Source organism: Copadichromis virginalis, linkage group LG10 (genome assembly GCF_057382275.1).
Source record: "Copadichromis virginalis isolate Kocher_CV1m ecotype Utaka linkage group LG10, C_Virginalis_male_GT1.1, whole genome shotgun sequence".
Lineage (NCBI taxonomy): Eukaryota > Metazoa > Chordata > Actinopteri > Cichliformes > Cichlidae > Copadichromis > Copadichromis virginalis.
This window is the reverse complement of record NC_140627.1, coordinates 11681310-11706921: the sequence shown is the minus strand read 5'-3', so window position 1 is coordinate 11706921 and position 25612 is coordinate 11681310. Positions and strand designations below refer to the sequence as shown.

The 25612-nt window shown below is 41.6% G+C and overlaps 1 protein-coding gene across 2 annotated transcripts in view; it reads left to right on the top strand.

The window, feature by feature from the left end:
* The window catches only part of LOC146699888 (uncharacterized), a 28449-nt gene extending 3381 nt beyond the window's left edge, over positions 1–25068 (top strand). Inside the window, exons 2-5 of one of the 2 annotated variants that reach the window (XM_085469809.1) lie at positions 15562–17684; positions 18041–18343; positions 23144–23414; positions 23734–25068. In XM_085469809.1, the coding sequence (XP_085325935.1) occupies positions 15578–17684; positions 18041–18343; positions 23144–23409 (2676 nt within the window). In that variant the 5' untranslated portion in view covers positions 15562–15577 and the 3' untranslated portion in view covers positions 23410–23414; positions 23734–25068. Of the gene's footprint in view, positions 1–15561; positions 17685–18040; positions 18344–23143 lie in introns of both variants that reach the window. The other variant, XM_085469808.1, reaches the window with a different exon arrangement.
* Positions 25069–25612: the final 544 nt, after the last annotated feature.

Genomic DNA, 25612 nt, shown 5'->3' with positions numbered 1-25612 from the left:
CAGAATTGAATCATAAAGATGATGTAAAAGGAAGCTGAAATTGCCACTAGGTTGTAATTGATAGTACGTTTATATTTTAAGTCTGTGGAAAGATGTCATGGTTGGTTTGCAAGCTGTTTTGTAATTTCTTTATTTAGAATGACATCTTTCCACAGACTTAAAATATAAACGTACTATCAATTACAACCTAGTGGCAATTTCAGCTTCCTTTTACATCATCTTTATGATTCAATTCTGTCATAATCAATTGAGTCTGATTTTGCTTTTCAAAATGAAAACCCAATATGTGTTGAAACAGCAATTTTCATTTTTAAAACATTCTGAAATAATTGAAAGAGTATATCACATATGGACAAATTCGACGGGCCATTAATTTGAAAGGCGAAATCAGACCAACATGAAATTTACATGGTTTTACTGTCGGGTTGGATACTGTTGATCTAAAGTGGAATTATCCTGTGGAAACAGCAATTTTCCATTTTAGAGCATTTTGAAATCTTTAAAAGAGTAGGTCGTATCTTGGCAATTTGAAAAGTCTTTTATTTTGGAAGGCATAATCAGAATGACTTGATATTGATATGGTAACATCGTGAGGTTGTATACTGTTGACCTAAAGTGAAATTATCCTGTGGAAAAAGCAAAATTCTTTTTAAGAACATTTTGAAATCGTTAAAAAAGTAGGTCGTATATATGCTCAATTTGAAAGGGCATTTATTTTGGAAGGCATAATCAGAATGACTTGATATTGATATGGTATCACTGTGGGGCTGTATACTGTTGATCTAAGGTGGAATTACTCTGTGGAAACAGGAATTTTCCATTTTAGAGCATTTTGAAATTGTTCCAGGATCAAGTCAGATATGGGCAGTTTGAAAATGCTTTTATTTTTGAAAGCAAAATCAGAATGACTTGATATTGATATGGTATCATCGTGAGGTTGTATACTGTTGAACTAAAGTGAAATTATCCTGTGGAAACAGCAAAATTCTGTTTAAGAACATTTTGAAATCGTCAAAAAAGTAGGCTGTATATGCTCAATTTGAAAGGGCATTTATTTTGGAAGGCATAATCAGAATGACTTGATATTGATATGGTATCACTGTGGGGCTGTATACTGTTGATCTAAGGTGGAATTACCCTGTGGAAACAGGAAATTTCCATTTTAGAGCATTTTGAAATCACTGAAAGTTAGGTCAATTGTGGACAATTTGAAAAGGCTTTTACTTTGGAAGGCAAAATCAGAATGACTTGACATTGATATGGTATCACTGTGGGGCTGTATACTGTTGATCTAAAGTGGAATTACCCTGTGGAAACAGGAAATTTCCATTTTAGAGCATTTTGAAATCACTGAAAGTTAGGTCAATTATGGACAATTTAAAAAGGCTTTTATTTTGGAAGGCATAATCAGAATGACTTGATATTGATATGGTATCACTGTAAAAAGACTGCGGTTGGAAAGTGTTGATATAAAGTTCAAATAGTATTTGGAAATACGACTTTTGCTTTTAAGAGCATTATTAAGTCATTGAAAGAGTAGTTCAAAAATGAAGATTCACAGGGCTTTTACTTTGAAATCCAAAATAAGATGGCCTTGATAGTGACAGGGCACAATTAGGGTACAAGGCTGTGTCATATAGATCTAACATTAGAGTTTGTAAAAAAAAAAAAAAGCCTAAATTATATGTTATTATGTTCTTAACATATCTGTTAATTCACTCGAAGTTGGCTTTTATTTTGAAATCCGGTTTCCACATCCATTCCCGTAATACTTTGAATACACAGGGAACGTAAAACAAACTGGAGGCTGGCTTGACTGCAAGTCTCGAATTGGAGGCTGGCTTGACACCAGTACCATACACAGGAGGCTGGTGGATTACAGTTAGGCTGTGGTCAGAGTGAAGCATGCAGGTTGCTTAGCAGCTTCACTAACTTTACCAATGACACAAATCTGCAGGAGAATCACTGCAGTGGCATCGCATAGACACAAAACAGTTTCAGATGTAAACCTGCCCTAGGCTCCATTGTTCCTATTAATATCGCTCTTTAACCTGACACAGTCAGTTGTGGGTTTAGTGATCACCCCGCTGAGAATAATCGTTCAGCTCTGCTGTTCAGTGTTGACTCAGTGCTTCGGTCAACCTGTCCAGGTGAAAGCACGAGCAGTTCTGCTGATGGTCCAACGCTTCTGTCAGACAATGCTAAAAATCTCCATCTATTAAACCAAGGGAAGAGGCATCAAGGTGGCATTTAAAAGGTGGTTAAACTGATTAACAGCAGCTGATTAACTCTGAAATATTTTCAACCTATGTATAAAACACAAGAACATGAGCATCACTTGAGATTACTTTAAAAAAATGATCACATCAGAGTGATGTAGTAGCTTGAAGGACATGAAGGTTAACACCCTCATCTTCCCTGTGATGAGTATGCATATTCTTTATGTGCTTGAGTTTAATGTCAGAAGGCACACACATCAGGAAACCATAGAAACAATGTTACAGCCACGTAGGTGTCCAAAATCACTCTCTATGTTCTACTTTCACACTATATATAATGATAATGTGTGTGTCTGCAGTATTTCAGTGTCCTTAGAAAGTTCCTCATGGAAAAGTACAGTAGGTACATTGTATCATACAGATCCAACAATAATCACTGGGCAAGATATAAAATGGCAATGATAACTTGGCATCTTAAATATAAATCTAGTGTTGACTGAAGAGTAAACACTTAGTACCGTAGTAGCATTTTTCTCCATGTGGATGTGCATAATCCTCTGTAAATGGACAAAGGCCTCAAACAGGTCTTCTGTTGTCACACCCAAAGTCAGAGTCAGCAGACTAGTCAGGATGACTGTTAAGTGATCACAGGGTTTGATTGTTACCTGAAATGAATCAGCAAACTCAGTAGCTTCTCCAGAGTGGAGCTGGCTCGTTCTTCTCTGTTTCATGGGAAATTGAATATGTTTGAGTTTAAAACTTTTCGTGCTCTCTGACGTGTTATAGGCCACAGGAGATTAACTGATCACATTTGCAACCCTGCTGTGAGGAGAAGTGAACGATTCAGAGTCAGATAACTTTATTTATCCTAATGGGGGCAAGTGAGAGAGCAGAGAGCGTTCTATAGTGTGAAAGAGTGCAAGGAAGTAAAATAAAATAATATAAAACAACATAACATATACATTGAAGTATTGGTAATGATGGTAATGAATGAAGGGTTGGTTTAGAGACTGCTGGACTGTATGACTGACTGAAACGGGAGCACTGAATTGGTGGCAAGCAGTTAAAAGTAGATGATTTAATTTGGATTACGAGCTGGTATTTAAAAAAAGGAAAACTAATGTGTGTTGTCATCTGCATGCTCAAATACAGGAAGTCACTGCTTTTCATACATGGATCCTAAATCATTTATAACAAGACGTCTTACGAATGCGAAACGAACACTAAAGTGGTTGCTATGCAAGTGAAGTTCTGAAACATTACTAGTTTATTTAAAGGCAAACATACACTAAATATGGCCAAGTGAGTAATAACGCACAGGATTACCTTGATTTCTTTTTAAAGAAACAGCCAATGACAGCCTGTCTGATTAATGTGAAATAATACACTGAAACATGTGATCCGGCTCCATATAGGGCTCCAGACCTCAAATGAATCCTCCCAACATGACCTCAGAATCGCTCCCACTGTTAGTAATGATTAAATCATTAAGCGTTCCTCCTTCTAAATGTTGACGCCGTCGGCCAGCCTTGGCGCTGAGAGAGATGCCGCGACAGCCCCGGGGTGTCCTGTATTATTATTTTCATGCACACTCATACTTTCTTAGGGGAGGGGGTTTCTTTTCGAGGATATGAGGGAAAAATAGAAACCGAGTGTTGTTACCACGCTGCAACTAACAGATGCTGCTGTTGACTTTTTTTTTTTTTCCTTTTTTCTGTTCTAGTTGAGCGACTCTCTGTCAAATAGCATAAGGTTTCGGTGTTACCCGCAAGAGACAAAATGATTTGGGACCCAGTGGAGCTTTTCTGCTCTGCTCCTCCAAAGGTTCTCGTGTGTGTGAGGTCTTTAAACTAGATTTAAAGCCTTCCTGCCCGCCAGTTAAACCTTCCCCCTTCACTGGTTTAGATCAGGCTTGTAACAAATGATCACACACAGTCACTCAGAGGGCTTCGCTACGCGTTGTTACATCTTGTTTGACAGTTAATCTTTAAGACTTTTTTTTTTACCTTTGTTTGTAAGAGTCGACATGTCAGAAAGTTACAGTGTGAGCTGAAATCCGGTGGATGGAAACGAGAACATTTCAAGAGTTTTAAAGGTAATTGAGACGGCGTTCTTTTTACAGAGATTATATATTCAAAGAATATTTCTCTTCTTATCTTTACCTGACAGAGGGCTCAAGTCCCAACCAACCACAAAACCTCTTCCTGAGCTCCTTTTGTCACTGTCTATTCTTAGATTTCTATTTTAGGATTGTCATTTCTTTGGCGTTCCGATAAAACTGCACAGAGCTTAAACGCCTTCCTCATTGTGCTGTTACACCCCACAGCATCATTGTTTTTTGCGAGGTTTAAGAATACAGCATATAAACAGCAACGAATTAAAATACACTGACAATTAATGGCCTTTAAAATGTCCATGTGAACAAGAGTCCAGAGGAAGACCGTGAGTGTTTATTTGTGCTTGTGGTGATGCTGATGAGACGACGGTGAGAGGCAAAACAGAGTGCTAGCTAGATTCGCTAACCTGACTTTACAACCAAAGCACATCTGCAGCGTCATAACACAGAGGCAAACCAGTTGCAAACATAAACGTGCCCTGGGCTGCGTTTGTCCTGTTAATATGGCTCTTTAAATGTGACACGGTCAATTGTGGGCTTATTGATCACCCTGCTGAGGCTAATCATTCAGCTGTGCTGTTCAGAGTTTGAACAGTTGACCCAGTGCTTTGATGAACCTGCCCAGGTAAAAGCACAAGCCGGTGATTAGCACTGGTTTTCTCCTCGGTTGGTAGTTGGTATTTGGCATTTTTGTTAAATTCAGAAAAGGAGAAGAAGAAGAAGAACTGCACAGATGTGCGAGGGTTATAACACCACACGTCCTATCACTTCTTTTTCTAGGTGTTAATTGTTAAATTATTTGCATGGCTTTTTGATAATCTTTCTTGCGGTGCAGCACTTTGGTCAACGTCTGTTGTGTTTAAATGTGCTATGTTCATAAACTGAGTTGACTTAATGCTCACTGATTGGCCAGCTTGTGCTGTTGCTTCCATCACTTTCTGTCTGCTGACTGTGGCGATTAGGTGATGTAATTATTTTGACTTTGCCTCCCTAGCCCGTAGTGGTGGAAGCTGTGTTGAGACAGATTGCTGTTAAAAATTAAAGCATGCAAAGAACTAACGCACACCAGCAGAGATAATAAATGCCTTTTGAGCCAAACAGCAGGGCGTTTTATTTGAGATGTTGGATATTTAAGAATGGCCGTAAACGATCCTCGTGTGTCATTATTGTAACATTATCATGCCTTTGTTGGCAAAATACTCTGATTTGGGCATCTGAGTCACAACGAAGTCATCACATACAAGTGAGTTGCCAGACATTTCCTTTGTCTCAAGTGAATGCATCATTAGATGTGCGACTAAGGTCTGATTAGAGTGTGACTCACAATGACTTGCGCACATCTCTGTGCCGTTCTTACGCACACAATAACCAAACTTTTTTAAAAACTAGTTTCTTTATCTTGTCTAACTTCACTTAGTCTGAGGTGTCAGTAGTTGTCACTTGATGTCATTACAGAAAAGCCTGACGTTGATAACGCATTATTTATGCTGTTTTAAATGTGCTTCCAAAGCTTTGTTACAAATAATATACTACTGCAATCCAATCCCTTTTTTCTGACACACATTAATGTAAAACAGTGTTGTAGATGTTAATTTTCTTGCACAAAAGGACAAGAACGTGACGGTAAAGTTTACTACGAAAAAACTGAGTCGACAAGGAGCGATGGTGACCTGTTCCTGATGTTTCTATACAAGAAAAGGAAGAAAATGAGATTCTGGGTTCTCACAATAAGGCAACAGAAGGGAGAATTTCATGGTTTGATTCAGGAGTTGAAGCTGTATCACGCCGGCTTTCATACATATTTCAGGATTTCAGTGGGGCAGTTTGAGCTCACATCTGAGGTGGTAGAGAAATACTTTCAGAGATAGTCAGATTGTATATTCAGTAACGGTGCACGTTTTGTTGCCAATTGCAGGATTCTGATTGGTCAATATTGTTTATTTGCATTAGAAAAATTTGAAAATCGAGTTTGCTCCAAAGAAATAATTGCCAGAAATTTGTCCTACGAAACACAGTCGCTGTGAACGGTCACATTCACATTAAGCATAGGTGAGTCCGAAAAACATTTATAGTGCGTGAACGAGTTTCACACGTCTTAAAAATGATGTTAAAGCTGAGTGTACACCTAGAACAGCCAAAACTTAATTTACTAATACATAGAGTAGTGTAATTAATTACTATGTAATATGTAATACACAATCATACCTCAGTCGGTCAATAACACCTGACACTGACACATTAACCTACTTGTTTCTGTGTCAAAATGTTATTCACATCTGATTCTGACCCACTTTGGCAACCAGCTATCTGTGCTGGGTGCTTTATTAGTCATTATCATTCATATCATACTTAAGATGGGCAGGCGGAGCCTCGCTCCCTGCTCCCTTTTCCTATCTGCAACCCACTGCTGTCACAATTAACATTTCTACCCTGGGTGTTGAAGGGGGGACTACATACTGCCGTGACTCCACTGTCAAGGCACCCAATGATGATGGGCAGAGTATGTGTTTTGCTTACATGTAGAACAAATTTTGTGCGCTTGGTACTTGGCTGCTTCTGGACTGGATGTTTCCCATAATGCTTTGGTGGTCAGCCAAGTGTATTATCAGTGTTTAGCAGTACAACAGAGGAGGAGTTTTCTGCTGCTTGGCTTGTTGAAGCTTAACGCCAAGTCACGCTCGAGTGTTTAAGTCCTGACAGGTCCTGATGATTGGTGTATTATTCTCTGCCATCAACATCCATGCAAGTAAAGGAAACTTGCTCTGTTTACTCTTTAATGAAGACATAGAGGTACATAGAGTAATTGGTCTAATTCACTAAGCCACTAAAATCACTAAGTCATATATGTAGAAAAAAAATTAGCTTTTATTTTAAGCTAGAATTTTAAAGGATTAGTCTGCACTTTTTTGCAAAGAGGGGCAGATTTTGCAGGCTGACTGAGCAGGTTGCAACTCCACCAGCTACCATTAGAGTTCAGAGACTCACCAGACGCTATGATGCTATCACAATACTTCACTCACAATAAGATAATATTGCGATTTTGCAATGTGTTTAGCATTGCAGTAGTGTATATTTTGATTTATCACCTTTTTTTCAGCTACAAATCACAATCTTCAAAGTTAAGTTTTGACAATATCCAAAGTTATATCCCATCAGTTACTTATGGGGGGGGGGTAGATTGATGAGACTGACAAGCACACTCCCATTAATCAGTCTCTAGGGTAAGTTTTGAAGTTATATACAATCTGTTTATTATAATATAACAATTAAAAGTGATCAATTTTTGATGTGTTGCTGTCAACAAAGACAGAAATTCACATTTAACTATTACATTTGACCTCAACAACCTTACTGTTCTACAGCAGTGTAACCAGAATACAACCAGCTGGCAGCCAGTTAGGTTGAGTCAACTCGAGTTGTGCTCACTGACAAAGACTCATTGGTCAGCCAATGTTATCTCAGGGTGCTGGTGCATGAGATGAGCCCTCTTGTTAAAATACTTGGTTTCAATGTATTGCTACAATATCAAAATATCGTGATACTCTGCTGTATCGATTTTTTCCCTCTCTCCCGCAAAAGACTGCCAGCTGGTTAGCAGCTACTGAATGTTCATGCACTTACCTTTAAAGCTTAATATGTAATTCATTAATTTGTTCAAGCTGTGCAAAAGTGAGGGAGAACCTTTTAAGGGGAACTGCATGTAGGGCCATTTCCAAAACAGAAACAGTCACCACTGAAGTATTGTTACTCTAAATTTGAGGACAACAAGTCTCAAGGAAGAAATAGTCCTGCAGCGAACATTCCATTAAACTGAGAGTGGTATTGATCTCCTTGTGTTACTTCCAGCAAGAAAGGAAAAGAATACATTTTTTAAAGTGCAGAACATATAGTCCTGCTCTTGCATTGCTTCATGATTTTAAATGGGAGTCATCCAGCGTCATAACATTACATGATGACATAATTTTCACCAAACGGTAATACATAGGCATAAAGAGCTTACTTTATTCATTTTATTATTATATGTTATTAGTGAGCATCCATCAATAATTTGAATCAACACATTTCCTTTACATTTGACACTTTACACTACAGAAATCTGTTAACTAACTTTCACACCAGCTTGTGTCCAGCGCCCATAACTCTTTCTTTCCATCTGTCCGTTTGCTTATGTGTGCGGAAGAGCAAAGAGAGCAGCAGACCGCCTCTTGTCATTTTGTGCCCACTGTCAGCTCAACACAAGCAAAAATGTGGAAATGTGGATCGTCCTCTGACAGAAACAGCCTGTTCATCAGCCTCTGGAAACAAGTGACTCAAGATGACAAAGTTTCCTGCCATCCTCATGCTCAAGAACCCTTACTGTTATATATAAAAAAAAAGAAGCATGACAAAAAAAACACATGCAGTGGAAGAGATTCTTTAAATCAACCCATTTAGAGTTATTGAGCATCCTCAAAGTGGTGTTTGCTCTGCTGCTGTCTGCTCTGTGTTTGCTGTAAGGTGCATTGTGATGAAGTAGCTACTTAAAACGGGGGTGGGGTGAGAGAGAGCAGAAATATCGCTATCAATCTTGCAAAACCAGACAACCATCTGCTCCCAAAAAACACCAGCTCCCTCCCCTCAACAGCTTGTCCCCAAAAACACTCACTGCAATGCCTCTGCAGCTGGAAATGGACCACACTGCCTAAATCAGCACTGCGACTGATCACTGTGGGGTTATGCAGCGATGGCCCTCCCACTGTAAGCTTTACACTGTCCTCCTGTCATGCATATGAGGGCCTTATTGTGTAATGCATATCAGGATGCACTTCTTTTGTTCTCGAAAAAAAATTGTTGGATTTCTTTAAAATTGCCTGGTTGACATGGGAAATCACTTAATGCTTCATTCAAGGAAATTATAATTTTATTGCAGATATTTCTTTGCTGTGGGAGAGTTCAGTCGTAAGGAAAAACATTAGGAAGTCTACCTTTTCTTTCTGGTTCTCGCCTGTGACTGTAAAGCCGTTATCTCTGCTCTGCTGGTGGAATATGAGCCGAGGGAGGGCGTCATGATCTCCCCCGCAGGATCATGCAGCTCTTACTAACAGAAACTGAGTGGCACTCTTCTTTTTTTTTCCTCCCCCCTTAAATATTGCTTTTAAAGTGCAAAAGTTTGTATTTCAAATCATTTTACTTTTATGTGCTCTAATTCAGAAGCAGCTAATGTGATTTAAAAGCTTAGCAGAGTATAGATATTTTTCCTGAAGTATTCACACATGAGCGTGTGTGTGTGCATGTGTGTGTGTGTGTGTGCGTGCGTGCGTGTGTGTGTGTGTGTGTGTGTGTGTCATTCATCCTGCGGTGCTTGTTTATTCAGTTTCATGTAGCCTGCTGTCAAATGTTTCATACAGAATCCTCAGAAAAGTGCTCAAAACATATTGAAAATATACAGTTAGCTTTGTGCACATACTGATATGAATTATGAGACTAATACACTTTACGTATTACATACAACAGCATTATTTACCATTATTGAAATGTTGTGTGAAGAGTCAGAGTTAGTAACACATTAATTTGGCCCATTAAAATGCTGAAAGGGTTTCTTTTCTAACTTTCTTTAATATCTCAGTGAGCGATAAGCCAGTCCCTTTTGTGCCCATGCTCTGCCAATATGCAATAACAGACTGCTCTTTGTTGTGTATCTGTGTGCGTGTGTGCGTGCGTGTGTGTTTTGGATGCAATTAGAGACAGCCTAGGATCTGTCAACTTCAGCTATTAACAAGGCGCCAGCAATGAAAAACTGTCAAATCCTAAATTTAAAATAACAAGCCTGTTTCTGTGACCACAAAACAATGAGTTTGCCCTTTTAAAAAGGCTTCAAACAAACCCTGTACACTTTGTACCCTCACTATTATTTAAAAAAAAAAATACAATTACTGGAAATGCGTCAGCCCTCGGCATGTACAGCATGTTGGCAGAGCAGGTAGCTTGCAGACTTTTATCAGATTCCATTAGACGAGCAGGTTAATTAGGACCAACCGACTGCAGTGATTTTACATAAACACAGCTAATTAAACACAAATTTGATTACCGTATTTCCCGGACTACAAAGCGCACCTAAATATTAGCCGCACAAGCTAAAATCAGGGGAAAATCCTGTTTTGTACATACATTAGCCGCACCTGACCAAAAGCCGCAGGTGTTTCAATGTTGACTTATCATATGTAAGAGAATATGCACAAAGGGAATTGTCAGGAAAGAGATGGCTGTTTGGAGACATCACTTTTATTAATATTTTGAAAAACAAGTTATAGGTACATATTTGCACATGTAGTACATAACAGTAGCCTACAGCACACCAGAAAAATAGATTCGGACTACCTTTTAGGCTCAGGTGCAGTGACACAGCTTTAACAAGAAGAAAAGTCAGTCATTCACCACCATCTTTCTCTTCTTCCTGCGCACTAAAACCACCAAAGTCCTCTTCTCCAGTGTCGGATACAAACAGGCTCAGGATGGCTTCGTCATCCACTCTTCTTCTCTCCTTCGTTGTCACTTTCAAAACCAAAGAAATCCTCATTGTCAGTGTCAGAGTCGAACACCCTCAGAAGGGCCGTGGCGGTGTCCTCCTCTCCATCATGCAGCAGTCCAGCCCTTCAAAATCCGTTGGTGATCGTGGATGTTTTCACACTTTTCCACGCTGTCAGAATCCACCGGTGGAGTTGGGCATAACTTGCTTTTTGGGCATAACTTGCAAGTTTATCGCCGCTCATCATCCACGACTCCCGCTGAACGCGTACCGCTACTTTGAAGTTTGTTTTTCGCGCTACTTCGTACGGCACTACGTTGCCTGGCGGACGGACATGTGACTAACATACCACTCTTGAACCCCGATCCTTCCGCCAGGCAACGTAGTGCCGTACAACAACGGAACAAACAAAACAAATCGTCTTACGATATGACAAAAATCATGGACAATCCATAGAAAAGCCGCACCTGACTAAAAGCCGCAGGGTTCAAAGCTTGTGCAAAAAGTAGCGGCTTATAGCCCGACATTTACGGTAATCGTTTTATCAACAGCTCTCATACCCTTGTTTTATTCTCGCGTACTAACAACCCAATGTGCTTAAAGTATTAGCATAAAAAGTACTTGTTCTGCTGGGGTTTGTTAACCGTCCTCCAAGTACAGGATTTTCTGTGCTGCACAAATATGGCTCTTTTTCTGTTGTTTCATATTGCATACACACATTTACATGTTGTTAAATGTTGTGTAATTTGAGGAGTTATTTGAATAAGAGAAATAAAAAACTAAAGAACATCTCAAATGTAACTAGGGCCTTTAAACTTTTTTTATATAACTGCTTAAAAAAAGTTTGGAGCCGCTGCTCTTTAATTCTTGGACATTCTTACTTTGTGATATTTTCTTGAAAACATCAAGTTTTTCTTATTTCAATTTTAATTAAATGCTCTATCTCACAGTTATAAATAATTTTAAGAAATCCTGGAGAAATCCTTTTGGTTTGGTCCATTTTGGCCAAACCTGACCTCTGAAATCCATCTAACCCTGCCAACCAGACCAATCACATCCAATCTCCTTGGCAGATGTGAAAATAGGATCTTTTATCAATCTTTAATGTTGCCTTTGAAGCACCGAATGGGCTTAATTTAGAAGATTAGGCAGAATTCCTAATTGAAACTTTAAAAGCTGTGGTGTCTTTTGTTCTTGCTGTGAAACAACATCCTAACATCACTGGTGTGCTTTGAGTGTTTTCCTTTTTTCTCTGTAGCTGAGTGAAAATGCCACTAACCAGCCTGCACTTTACAGCATGTGACAGAAAAGTAATCAGAGTGATAGAGACTTCCACCATGACAAAACTGGGTCATTGTAACACCCACCCCCTTCACCACAGGCAAGGCTGAAAGAGGAAAAAAAGATGAGGATGTCATCACCAGACTCTGTGCGTGGATATAAGCATGGGGACGCTGGAGCGCGGTTTGCTTTCTCTATGGGTTGGTAACTGTGTTGTGGTGGGACCGAAGGCATCCCCAGATCACTTTGACGTGTCCCTTCCTTCCCCGTAGTCTGTGGTTTATAGTGTCACGTTATAATCTGCCTCCCTGTATTTTATCTCTACCCTCTTTTGTTTCTGTCAGCCGGTGTCGTCCCGAGCTATCTGTTCCTCCCAGCACCCACTTTAACCTGTTAGTCTCCCATTGTGCTGAGAGACTTTTGAATGTTGCTTCACAGTTGTAAGCTTAAAAAAGAAAATCCACTCTCAACAATCACTCTCTAAAAACAGCTCTATGTAATTTACCAGGTGGATTGATGGTCTTCTAGTTTGCTAGATCTGCTAATATAAAAAGATCAGTATAGGGAGTGCCTTTATGCTTTTAGGCTGAGGGTTAAATTGAAAGAAGTAAACACCGAGGGTCAGTCTGTGAAACCCAGCCACTGCAAGTGCCTGGTTAGCAGCAGTCAGTGTGATCAAATACCGAAAATTAAAATTACAGCTAGGAAGGCGTCTGAGATGACAACATTCAAAAGATGGTTAGAAGTTAATATAATCCTGTGAGGTTTATTTTACTACAAAAAGGTTCATTTCTAAACCATCTTAGTTTGTGATTCATTTTTGAAGTATTAAAGTAGTGAGTATCTAAAAGCTTAGCCTAAAGGTGTTCTACACATGAACAGTGCTAATAAAAAGCTGTGGAGGGGCAGAATGACAAATTAAACATTAATTTAGGTCTTTTACCAAAAAAATGCTAAAAACAATGAGAGCCCCAGTGACACAGGCCTAGAGACTGGTCAGCAACCACCTGGCAACCACTGGTCGACTTCTCCAACTGGTCGGCAAATGGTTGCTGGTAGGTGAAAATGGTCAGAACGAGGTGTACAGGGTTGCATTAGAAACCTCCTTAAGATTGCATCATTGCTCATTTGCACAATCGCCATGGACACCCATAGAGGGCACCAACTTATCTGCAGTCACTAACTTCTGGCTGTGTGGTAGTGAAACAGAAAAGTGTGGCACATAATGGAAATGGATACTGTTTCCCTTCAAAGTAAAAGTTGAAAGGTTCTGTTTGTAGTAGCAAGGCACAACTTTAACTTTGAAGAAGATTTGCATTGTTTCAGTGCCACTGGGCAACCAGTTGGTGAATGTTTGCAGACAAGTCAACATCTTCCATGTAAATGTTTAGCAACCAATGAGGTTTTTGGTGTAGCAGATTTCATCTGGCAACTGTCAACAAACCAACCGGACAGAAAATACACATTTTTCTTAACAAACGTCAGTTGCACAGCTCTGGGCTTGTGAGACTGATGCATACAGAAAAGGCTTAGGTCCAGAAATCAATTTTCAGTGACTGAAATCAGTTGCCCCTTTCACACTTCACTAGTTTATACCAAATTTTCAATCCCAAAGCATTAAACAAGCAGACATTAAAACAGCCTCCCACGGCTATAAGGTTAACCAGGCTGTACACCTTTTATGGCTGAAGTAAAGGCAGGAGTTAACGAATAGTTTTTATTTTCTTTGTCAGAGAAAACTGTGTTTAGAGCTCAACGCGAACATTAGCATCCTAATATCCTCCCAGCTGACCAGCCCTGGCACCAGTGCAACCATGTCTGCTAGTGTGGCAAAAAGGAAATTAAAGCAGTCCATCAACCAAACAACTCACGGCACAGTGAACATCACAGACAGAGTATACGTGCCAATGGGTGGATTTCACCTCAACGACAATAATATGTCATTTTAACCTTTCAAAGCAGACCTAGTTTATAATGAATGTACCAAAAAAAAGTAAAAATTTCAACTCTGACATTGTGAAGTAACTGCAGCGACCTGTTATTAGAAGCATTACTCATTCAGACAGTTTAATGCTACACTTCAATGTGTGTTTTATTATTACACTGACTTCATCTCTTTTTGCTGCGTCATGATGTGAAAACTTTCTCTCCAGCTGAGCCGTGTTGTTGTCTACGTGGTGACCTTCTGTTTATACCATGGCCTGGACAAATGCTTGTTTTTAATTGGCCCAAAGGATGTGGTTAAATTAGTTGCTACCAAAGACAGGGTGAACGGCCTAATGGCTGTGGGCAGGAAGTCTTTCATCTCAGATAATCACAAAGTGAAGAATCTCACTGAGCCATTAGCTAACTGTGAGTCACTAGGATGTTCCGCAGTGAAAATGCACTGCAGAGACGGAAATACAAAAAGACATTTTGTGGCCGAATTCAACAGATTGAAAAACGTTAAGTGCCCAAATCAGCTTGGCATCCACATACATATTTCAGCATACAAACAAAATAAAGGCTACATAATGTTAACATCCAGAACATACTATGTTCAGCAGTATATTCAGCTGCTTTTAACATGGTCTGTTATTTCATGTTCACACATCTTGTTGGGGACCTCTCAGAGGGATGAAGGTTACTGAAGCTTGTTTGATGCAGCTTTTGCAACAGAGCTGCTAAGAAGCCTCACTGCTATCAGGATTAGCTAGGATTATTTGCTGCTAACAGCAAACAGGTACACACTCTTGAACCTTTGGATTCAGAATCTCACAGTTGAATGCCAACAGGATTACCCGGGAGCAGTTTCAAACTGAATGTCAGATTCCTATAAATACAGATGAAGGTTAAAGCGTCTGTCCACTGGCCCTGGTATAAGCAGACTGAGATTGTGCAGTGCATGTTTAAATGGATTCCTTAAAAGTCATTACTCCTGTGATATCCATTCACCTTAAACATGCACCTCTATGGGTCTTCACTTCATAGAATTTCTCTTTCATTTGCAGCAAGTATGAAGAGAAATACCACCAAGTTAATAAAGGTCAAAACAGAGATTGTTGGTCGGTTGTTTTGTATTGACTCTTGGCATGGTTTGTCACGAGGAAGACACCTTTACAGGTGACTTACAAAAATATACAAAACCTAAAAATCTGTTGATGTTGTGAAAATAGTTGTCATTATTGTTGAGGATTTGGAGCTTTACATTTCACAAATAATTTTGCTCTTCAAAAAAACCCACTGAAAGCTGTAATTACAAAAAATCTTTCATTTGCATCTGTGTACATCATACAACTCAGGAGCTGCAAGGCAATGTTCATAATCTTTTATGAGCACGTGCTGTTTGCATCTAAACTGAAGGAATGTAAAATGTGCCCCTCATTTCCAGTGTATATGTGAACTAAGACTAAATCCCTGACTATTTTCTCTATCTCTCTTTTTCCCCTTTCACTGGACAGCTTTGCATAAACCCAGATGCCTCCCCTCCCTCTTGACGAACGCATAGTGGTCATTCAGCGCCCCAAAAATTTAGCCCTTTGCGAGGCTTCCCCACAGACTATCCCGCAGCACTCCTCTCATCTTACAGCCTCCTCCAATGGACAAGTCGCTCAACCTGCTCATCTCCATCCTTCTCAGTCCCAATTTTATTCACCCACCTGTAAATCTCTGACTCTGGAATGCAAGCGCAGGTCCTCTCGTGTGCAGAAATTCAAGGGCGACCAACCTGTCCTCCCGGCGGCCATCAGACACATCCCTAGCCACTGCCACAGCAATGGCACGGTAACTCTCGGCCCGCGTCTGCCCTCACACACGCATACTATTGATATCAGAGTGACATTGGACAAAGGAGGAAGAGGTGGTGGAGGAGGCGGAGGATTCAGCAACTCATTAGGGCGTAGCGGGAGTATAAAAAGTGGCAGAGGGAAATGTGTCTCTTCAGGGTTCGAACAAGGACAGTGTGAGAGAAAAACCGGAACTGCAGGGAGGCCAGGTGGCGTCGAACACAGGCCACAGCGAATTCGTCAGCTGTCATCAGCCCCTGGTGGGGTCCTACAGTTTGTCCCCGCCCAGGCGCAGCAGCATAAGTTTAGGAGTGAAAAGGAGAAGGAAAACACTGGTTTTCTTAACAGATGTGACCACGAGTTTTCCTCTATAGGTCACAGGACAAGCACCAAACTGGGACCGGTCCATCAAAGCCTAAATAGTCACAGTCTGACCCACCACCACAACTCTGTCCCTTTGCCCCATGCTGCCATCCTAAACTCCACCTACCCCCCATCTCCTTCCTCCCAACCCACCTATGTCGCAGCCTCTCTTCAGCAACGTAGACAGCCTCACCCAGCCTCTCAACCCAGGGATCACCGCCCTCACCTTCTTCATGGTTTACCCCTCTCTCCTTGCTCCTCCCACGCTGGAGGGTTCCCCAGCCCTGACCACACCTGCACCATCGACTGCGCGCACCCATTCAGTTGTGGCTGCTGGAGGTTGGTAAGATGCAGAGGGTGTAAAGGGCACTCGGCTAGCTTTCAAGGAGGTGGTGGAAGCACTTCCACCTCATTTTCCTGTGGTCACAATGTTGGAGCAGTAAAGAGAGGAGGTAAAGAAATGGGCCTGAGAAATCTGGGTGGGTGTCTCTCCAACGCCTCCACCTCTAACACCTCATCTTCTAACAGCACTGCTTCTGAGTGTCGCGCGGGCCTGATCAAACCTCTCCGCTGTGCCTCCTGCTCTGGTGAGGCTGGAAACTTTGAGAGTCCTGCTATTCTTCGCAAAAAACTTGTAGGAGGATGTCTTCCCTGCACCCCGCTGTCCTCTTCTGCCCCTCTGCGGGCAATACAGAGCTGCGTCACAGGCTGCAACCCCAAAGCTTCCCAAACGGGCAGTTCCACCTGCAGCTACTGCAGCAGCGACCCCATAGTGGTCACATACAACCCTCGCAGAGGCAAACCCCCAGGAAGAAGCATTCCAGCAGCTCATCCGATGTCTGTGTATCAAGCCGATGATGACGACTACAGCGTGCGCACCATCTGGCCCGAAGAATTGGCCAAGAAGATGACCCACTCTAAAGCTCAAAAAAATCACTGTGCTGGGGGAGGTGTAGGAGTCGCGAAAACCTGTGCAAGTCAGACCCAGAATGGCAGTAATGGAACAGGGCTCGTTCTCCTGGACTGTCAAAACCTCAAGGAGTACACACAGACGCAGCTCACAGACCACGCTGGACGGAGGCGGCTTCAGCAGGGCAAAATGGCAGCCCTCGATTTTATGGGCTGCAGGTCAGGACCGGAGTACGACGACGGTCGGAGCTCGCTGAAGAGGCTTTTGAATAAAGCCGAGGATGCGGGAATGAGCGATGGGCCTGACCATGACGAAGACGCAGCATATCCCTCCTCCCCCTCTCCCCGCTCTGCCTCCCCACCGTCACCTGTGTCCTTTTCCCCTCCACCATCCGCCCCCACTACGCTAATCAAACCCAAGCCTTGGCAGAGAGACAGGGAGGGAGGACACACTCTGTCGTCGGCTCAGTCACTTCACCTGGCCTTGAACTCCCTGAACAGAGAGCAAGATGAGGAGAACAACAGAAGTAAGAACAGCTTAAAATCCAATTGTGCTGAGGCCATTGCGGTCAGTGATGTAAACCTGGGTCATAATAGCTGGTGTCAGCTTGTTTTGATCACAGCTGTTGATCAAAAATCTTTTGGTTAGCTTCATTTTATGACAGTGTTAATGTTCTAGTGCAACCTGCTTTTATAATCTACCAATAATGCACACAGAATAATATGACCCACTTTTGCATCAGGGACAGAATTGCAGATTCACTTTAGTTTTTGTCGTTGCATTGTATTGATTTTTTAAGTGTTCTCTTGATTTGGTGCTTTGTTGTAGCAGCTACTTGTTAACTCGCAGTTAACACCACCTCTCGACACTATCATTTCCCAGTGCGCCTCTCTCTGCCGCTCTCCTCTTCCTTGCCGGCTTCTCTTTCCGATGAGTCTGTGATGACTCCTGATGCGGAGAACGCTGTGGTCAGTCCCATCCTGCCCTTCCTGTATCTGGGAAATGAGAGAGATGCTCAGGACCTGGACCTGCTCCTACGCCTCAACATCGGCTACGTGGTCAACGTGACCACACACCTGCCTCTCTACCACGTCAGCTCTGGACTGCGCTACAAAAGGATCCCAGCCACTGACAACAGCAAGCAAAACCTTCGACAGTACTTCGAGGAGGTTTTTGAGTTTATTGGTGAGTGCTCCACCTCTTGTACATTGATGTGTGCAGTGTTGGGCACTGTGGTGGGATTACTTTATTAGGTAATAAGTAGGGGTGCAACGATACTCGTATCGATATTGAACCATTCGATACAGTGCTTTCGGTTCTGTACGCATATGTATCAAACAATACAAAATAAAATTTTAATTTATTTTATCAACTTTCCTTCTGACGATGCTGTCTGTGTTGAGCGCTCAGTGGATCTGCGCTTGACAGTGCAGCCTAGGCGGAGTAGTCGAACGCAGATTCACTGAGCGCAGGGCAAGCTAGCGAGACAGAAGTTAAGCTCTCCTTGCAACATGGCAAATTGAACCTCCCCCACCCTCATTCAGATCTGGCGTTTGGAACTATTTTGGTTTTCATGTGATGTATGACCCTGAAGGTAAGCGAGTCATGGACTAAAGTAAAACAGTATGTTGGATGTGCCATGCAATGCTCAATTACATGGGTGGGAACTAGTGTGTTAGCGCAGTTAGCTCGTTAACGTGTTGGCACGGAGATTTGCCGTGTTGTGGCGTTAACGTCATTTCAACGAGATTTACGCTGACAGCACTAGTGGGAACACAACAAATATGACTGCACATTTACACCGACATCATCCTAGTGCAAAGACAAGTGGAAGCAGACAAAAACAACAAGCACGCATGCTACAAACTTTACCCGAGTCATTTAGACAGCCGTTAGTACATGATTCTCCTTATGGGGACCTGATATGTTTAATATGCTGCTGAGAATATAGCCCAGAAGAAGCGTATAGTATAGCTTTTATTTTGGAAAGAGCCATTTCTCTGTAATAAACTCTCTTTTCCAAAGATGAGTGATTCCTCAATCAGATACAGGGCTCGCAAAATCGGCTGCCCGACGTCCTGGGGCTAGCGATTTTTCCAGTTGGGCTACCAAAATCTATCTCTGCCCTGTCCGTCGGGCTATCGTAGGACGGAAAAATATATGTCAATGCTTTTGCATTCTTTCGGAAATGTAGCTGGGTAATTATGTCATTGGCATCGATGAGCCACTGTCAATATGTGACATATTGAAATCGTGTTTGAATTTGCGCTTGTTTTTTGATTTCACTTGTTTCACTTTGCAATCGGGCGAACTGTGTATAGAGAGCGACAGCACTGATTGGTGAGTGATGATAATTTGCGCACCAATTCCTCTGACATAGTCTTATCAATCGTTAGCTTACTATGCAAACATGACAAGTGAAATCTCCCGCAGCTTAAACATGTGAGAGGTTGATCGCGCAGAGAATCGATGAGCGTTATGTGAGTGCGTGTGCAAAAGCAGCAGGATATATATTGTAGCGGATCAGGGCTGTTCGGGGTTCTGTTTGTACAGTTATGTTTTGTTTATGTTGCCATAGTGACGGGTGACGCCCTCTCGCTGCGACGGTGTGTCCTTCCGGGGTCAGAGGGCGCCCTGTGTGTTGTTGTCGTTGCTGTGCTGCTGCCGCGCTGAGCAGTTAGCTAGCGGCAGTGTTCTTCTGCAGATGTCAATAAACGGCTGTGCTCCCTGGCTAGCTCACGGGAAGCAAGACCAAACGATACCTCCGTCTCCTCCTTGTCTGAGCTCGCCACATTGGTGTCAGAAGTGGGATGATGGTGGCACCCCATGTTCTGACCCGAGTGACTTTTCCCCTGCCAGTCGTGACCGGCCGGTGCGCCAAAAGAAGGCACCTGGACATTTGCAGAACTTTGTGTGAGGTAATGGGGTCGTTGAGGACGACTGACCCCTTAGGTGGGGGCTATGTAGCGGGTCAGGGCTGTTCGGGGTTCTGTTTGTACAGTTATGTTTTGTTTATGTTGCCATAGTGACGGGTGACGCCCTCTCGCTGCGACGGTGTGTCCTTCCGGGGTCAGAGGGCGCCCTGTGTGTTGCTGTTGTTGCTGTTGTTGTTGTTGCTGTGCTGTTGCCGCTGCTGTGCTGTTGCCGCGCTGAGCAGTTAGCTAGCGGCAGTGTTCTTCTGCAGATGTCAATAAACGGCTGTGCTCCCTGGCTAGCTCACGGGAAGCAAGACCAAACGATACCTCCGTCTCCTCCTTGTCTGAGCTCGCCACAATATTTTAGTTCTGCTGAGCCAAATAAGACAGGTCAGGGTGAAGAAGTGACAGCCAAAGAAAAGCTTACCACAAAACGGAAAAGTTATGACAAATCAGACTATAAGGCAAAAAGAAAGTTCAGCTTTATGGTTTCATGGACAAAAGAATTTCTGTGGCTGCAATATGACAAGCGAAATAACCAGGGCTGCACATAAGTGGTCCGCAGGTGCGCATTCGCTGTCAAAATAAAAAACGGGCACAAGATAAGAAGTTGCAACGCGTGTTTGCATACATAAGATTTTCAGGAGGAGGACAGACATTTGTTTAGAACTCTTAAAGATGTCGAAGAAGCAAGCTCCTTTAATCAATTACTGTGATGTTCCTCCACCTCCAAAGAAATGTCAGAAGGAGTCCGAACCACAAAAGAAGCACGTATTCTCGGAAAAGTAGTTGCAGGAGGTGAGCTGGCTTCAAACAAATGATGAACGCACAGAGATGTGGTGCGGAATGTGCCGTGAAAATTTAATAAATGACAAATTAAAAAGGCATGAGCATTTTTTTTTGTATCGGAAAAATATCGAACCATGACACCAAAGTATCGAACCGAACCGTGAATTTTGTGTATTGTTGCACCCCTAGTAATAAGGGGTTAAAAGTTCTACTTTAGTAATTACTAGTGCTGTCGCTAAAATGATGTTAACACCATAACCACATTAATGCGGCAAATCTCCTTTAGCGAGTTAACGTGAATCGCCCGTGCGAGGGCTACACAGCGTCAACGTGTTAGCGCGGTTTGGCGTTAACGTCATTTTAACGAGATTAACGCTGACACCACTAGTAATTACATTTTAAATACTAATCCAAATAATGGGAGGCTTAGCTTGTTTGTGGACCTACCAGCATTTATATAGAAGCTTGATATCAGTTTCTGCATTACGTAGAGACAGACGTAGTACATGCTATCTTAGCTATCTTTCAGATGTAAAAAGGGCTCTTACCAAAAATGTCAGCTTAGGTGCTAACTAGTAGCTGTGTCAGCACTGAAATGGTAAACCTACTGCCAAGAATTAGCAATTTTGTTGTGAGTGGAAGCTAGCATGCTAACATCAGAGCAATGCTAATTTTTAACTGTGCTAATTTATGTGTTATGTACAGAATGCATTGCATTTGGGCATGAAGAAGCATCAAATTACTTCATTAACCAAGAAACATTATTGAGAAGCAAATCTAGACAAAAAATGTCAATCTGGGCCAATCTAAAAACCACGATATGATTATGACACAGATGACCAGAGTGGGCATCTATAACCAATATTTCCCCGAGTCATGCCCTCTCTTCTAATATTGTTTTGAATAAGCACATGTGTGTGCAGGCACCCACATAGCATCTTAAATACACTGATCAGTCACCTTATTAGGTGAACCTTGCTGGGACCCCGTTTGCCTTAGAACGATCCAGAACTTTAAACAATGCTCAGTTGGTACTAAGGGGGCCAAGCGTGCCAAGAATTTACCCCCCACACCATTACGACACCACCAGCAATATGAACTATCGATAAAATGTAGCATAACACTTCAGCAATCTTCTTTTGGCTTATTTTGATGAGCCCATGTGGATTGTAGCTCCAGTTGGCATCTGGTGTGGTCTTCTGCCATGTGATTATTGTGTTAACAAGCATTTAGCAAGGCGGTGATAATCCTGTTTTATTAAGAAACTTTATTTGAAAGAGAGAGGGGCCAAAGAAGACGTAGAAGTCTGGAAGAAGAAAAATTCTAATTTTTAAAATAAAATTTTGTGTCCTAGTCAGCAAACCTTTTAGAGTGTTTTAGTAGATTTCACTGTTGATTCTATAAATGTAGTTTTTATGTACTAGGAACAATGAAATTAAAACTAATTAAGGTAATACATCAATTTGTCCAAATAAGTGCCTGAATGACTTCCAAGTGGCATACTTCTAGGAGGACACTGGTCTGAACTGGTGAACTTATTTGTACCAGCATTTCAACTGTCACGGTCCCACTGCTCTTCAAATACAAAAACAAGCCTCTGTCTCATTACTGCGACAGCTAGTGAGCTCAATTAGTGATGCATGGTATGCAGGTAGGACCCGCAGTTGGTCTTGTTGATAAAAGGATAGTGTAGCAAAATTAAGGTTAACAAGCTTCCCCTTACCAGAAGATATAGGAATGACATCGAGCATATGTTTATTAAGACGTCGAGCAGATAGCTGTTACTGTCACTTTTATTTTTCAATGATGAGCTAATGTTCAAACAGTGGTTACTCAGTGTCAGAGTGTTTGCGGGATGCTTTATTACTCCTTGCTGTGACTTCAGGAGTCAGGAGACTACTGAAGTCAGTAGTCTGCGATAACTGTTGCCTGGTAACCTGCTTTTTCTTTTTGTACTGAAAGAGAGAGGAAAGGCAGTGACTTGCAATGTGATCGTTAGTTCCTTTGTTTCCTTTAAAAGCTATTGTGTTAGTGTCTATGAAGTGAATTGCTGACTCTGTGCCATGCACTCTGTGATTCATCTGCAAGTTTATTTAATAGCTGGTAAAACTTTTTCTTTAAAGTTACAAATGAAATGAATTATTAAAAGCAAGTGCTGATGATGTACATGTTGCTAAATGTGTGTTACTTGTGTTTAGAAAAAAACTGATGCAGTGTTAGGTCATTTTTTTACTTCTTGAATGAAAACTGAGCTCATCCGTTTTGTTGCTCTCATCCACAGAGGAGGCATATCAGAGTGGACAGGGAGTGCTGGTACACTGCCAGGCAGGCGTGTCCCGTTCTGCAACCATTGTCATCGCCTACCTTATGAAGCACACCCTCATGACAATGACAGATGCCTACAAATACGTGCGGAGCCGCCGTCCTGTGGTGTCGCCGAATCTCAACTTCATGGGCCAGCTTTTGGAGTTCGAGAGGGACCTCAACTCTGGGGTGACTCCTCGCATCTTGATGCCTAAGCTTAACGGTGTGGAGACGCAGGTGTGAGAAAGGTCAGGGGTCGCGAGTGTATGGAGGGAGTTAGCGCAGGTGAAAGAGAGAGCAGGACTGAAGTGGCATTGATGAGGCATGAAGGGAGGACTGGAAAATGCTGTTGTGTTTGGCAGTTAGTGCACTTTTCATACTGTGAGACAAAAGACTGGACGGTTCAGTTGTTTAAGTAGTCGTTCTTAGACAACTTGATCTCCATCCAGCGTCTTGTTTTTAAGATAATGTGCCAATATTTTGTATATATCTAACATCACTCAGATATCTCAACACGTTTTTCTTTTTCGTCTAATGCCTCTTCCTTTCCATTCCCATTGTTTACAGTCACAGTAACACATTGGAAGATACTGACTCTGTTGCCATGAATCATAAATGCATGCAGAAATGGAAAGGAGGGACTTTAATACTGCTTCCACTGAACCGCTTGGATGCTTCCACCATATGTAGCAACACAGAGGTCATTTCGATGCACTTTATTTCCTGTGCGTTTGTTTTAGTATCACCAACTGAATTGTCACAAAGATGAGAAGAATTTGTCATGCAGACCTCAAACAGTGTTTTTGGTTCATATTAACATTTTTCTTTTTGTTGTTGTTGTTTTTTACTAATTTAAACACTGTACAATAGAGCATTATGGAGCCAGGAGGGAAACGTATCACAAAACGTGACAAACAGAGCTTGATGCTGGTAATGGCAGTTTTTATTTGAGTGAAGCAGCCTGTGTAGTAGAAAAGAATAGCAGTGCAGTATTGAACATTACACTTATTATGCAGGTTAATACACTAAAAGAAGCTTGTAATGAAAGTGGGAATGAGAGCGCAACACCTTTTTTTTACACTCTATGATTTCAAAAAATATTTAAAGGTTTTTCTGCTACGATGACACTGTGCAGTGTGCGTTGTTTCTTTTGTGGTTACTTTATAAGAGAGATGTTTTTTTTAAGCATGGATTTGTCCTGTTAGGGGGCGTGGCCCAATATTTTTTCAAATTAAAGAGCACACAATAGTTTGATATAACATTAACATTTGTTTAATGTTAGCGTAGCCTATCTGGTTGGAAACTGTGAGCTAAATTGTTTTATTTCTGTGTTTGTGGGGAATTTGTGTTGTTTTTGTTTTTCTAAACAGCAATGCGAAAAATAGATGCTTTTATTTTGTACCGTTTTTTAATTGCGACCTAGGCGTCGTTTCATAAATGGGATCGCCAGAACGGGGCTGAAGTTATTTTTTTCATGAACTTTACTACTTTACAAGTCCTCGAGACAAATATACTTTAATATTTTCATACCTTTGTGAACAAGTTGGAGGTTTTTAGCTGATGCTAAGGTTGTTAGCCCCTGTTCTTTCGCCTTGCTTTCCATACTGAATTTCTTCCTCGTGCGCGTCATGACTATGCATTCTCTTTCATTATGAAGGCTTTGGTTTGATTAGAAAAGGGCATTTGTTTCACTGTGAATTAGTCCAAATGTAAATCCTATTCAGGTTTAAGGTGTAACATACTAAAACAATGAGACTTGCGTTTGAAAACGATCTCATTGCAAAGTATAGTTACCTGACTTCCCCTTAAGTTGCTTACAAACTAGTTGCTAATAAAAGTGGTTGCCTAATAAATAAACCTCTAGGCAACCACTTTGAATCACAAGGAAATTGCACCCAACTGACTGCAACTGTTTAGAGACAGGTTGCCTCCCGCCAGGCAGCCTGTCTCTAAACAGTTGCAGTCCAGTTTGAACTGACTGCAATCACTCTCAGTCACATTGATTGCCATCATGTTGCATTCAATTATAGTCAGTCTGCGTCGATGAGAGAAACCTGTCTGTGATGCATCTCTTTGCAATAGGACTCGAATCAACTTGTTGTCTGCTGGTTGGATTCTGGCCGTTTTCCTACAGAAAAGCAACAGTGCTGAATTCCTGTATCATTTTGCAGTAAAATTGCTGTTCCTGCAGCAGCTATGTCACTATTTCAGAATAAATAGATCTATTTCAGAGATTCTGACTGAACTCTGAATGGAAGTCGTCTATGGTTATGTCGAGACTGCAGCAGGCTTTGACTTCTTACTGATTTTTTACAGTTAGTCATGTATTATCACAAACAGACTGCATGCCGATACCAGACCGATAGCAGACTACCTCTGTCTCACTGCTTCTTCGCATTGGGCCAAAGTCATTTTAAAGACAGCTGACTGCGAGTGGTTGCATATC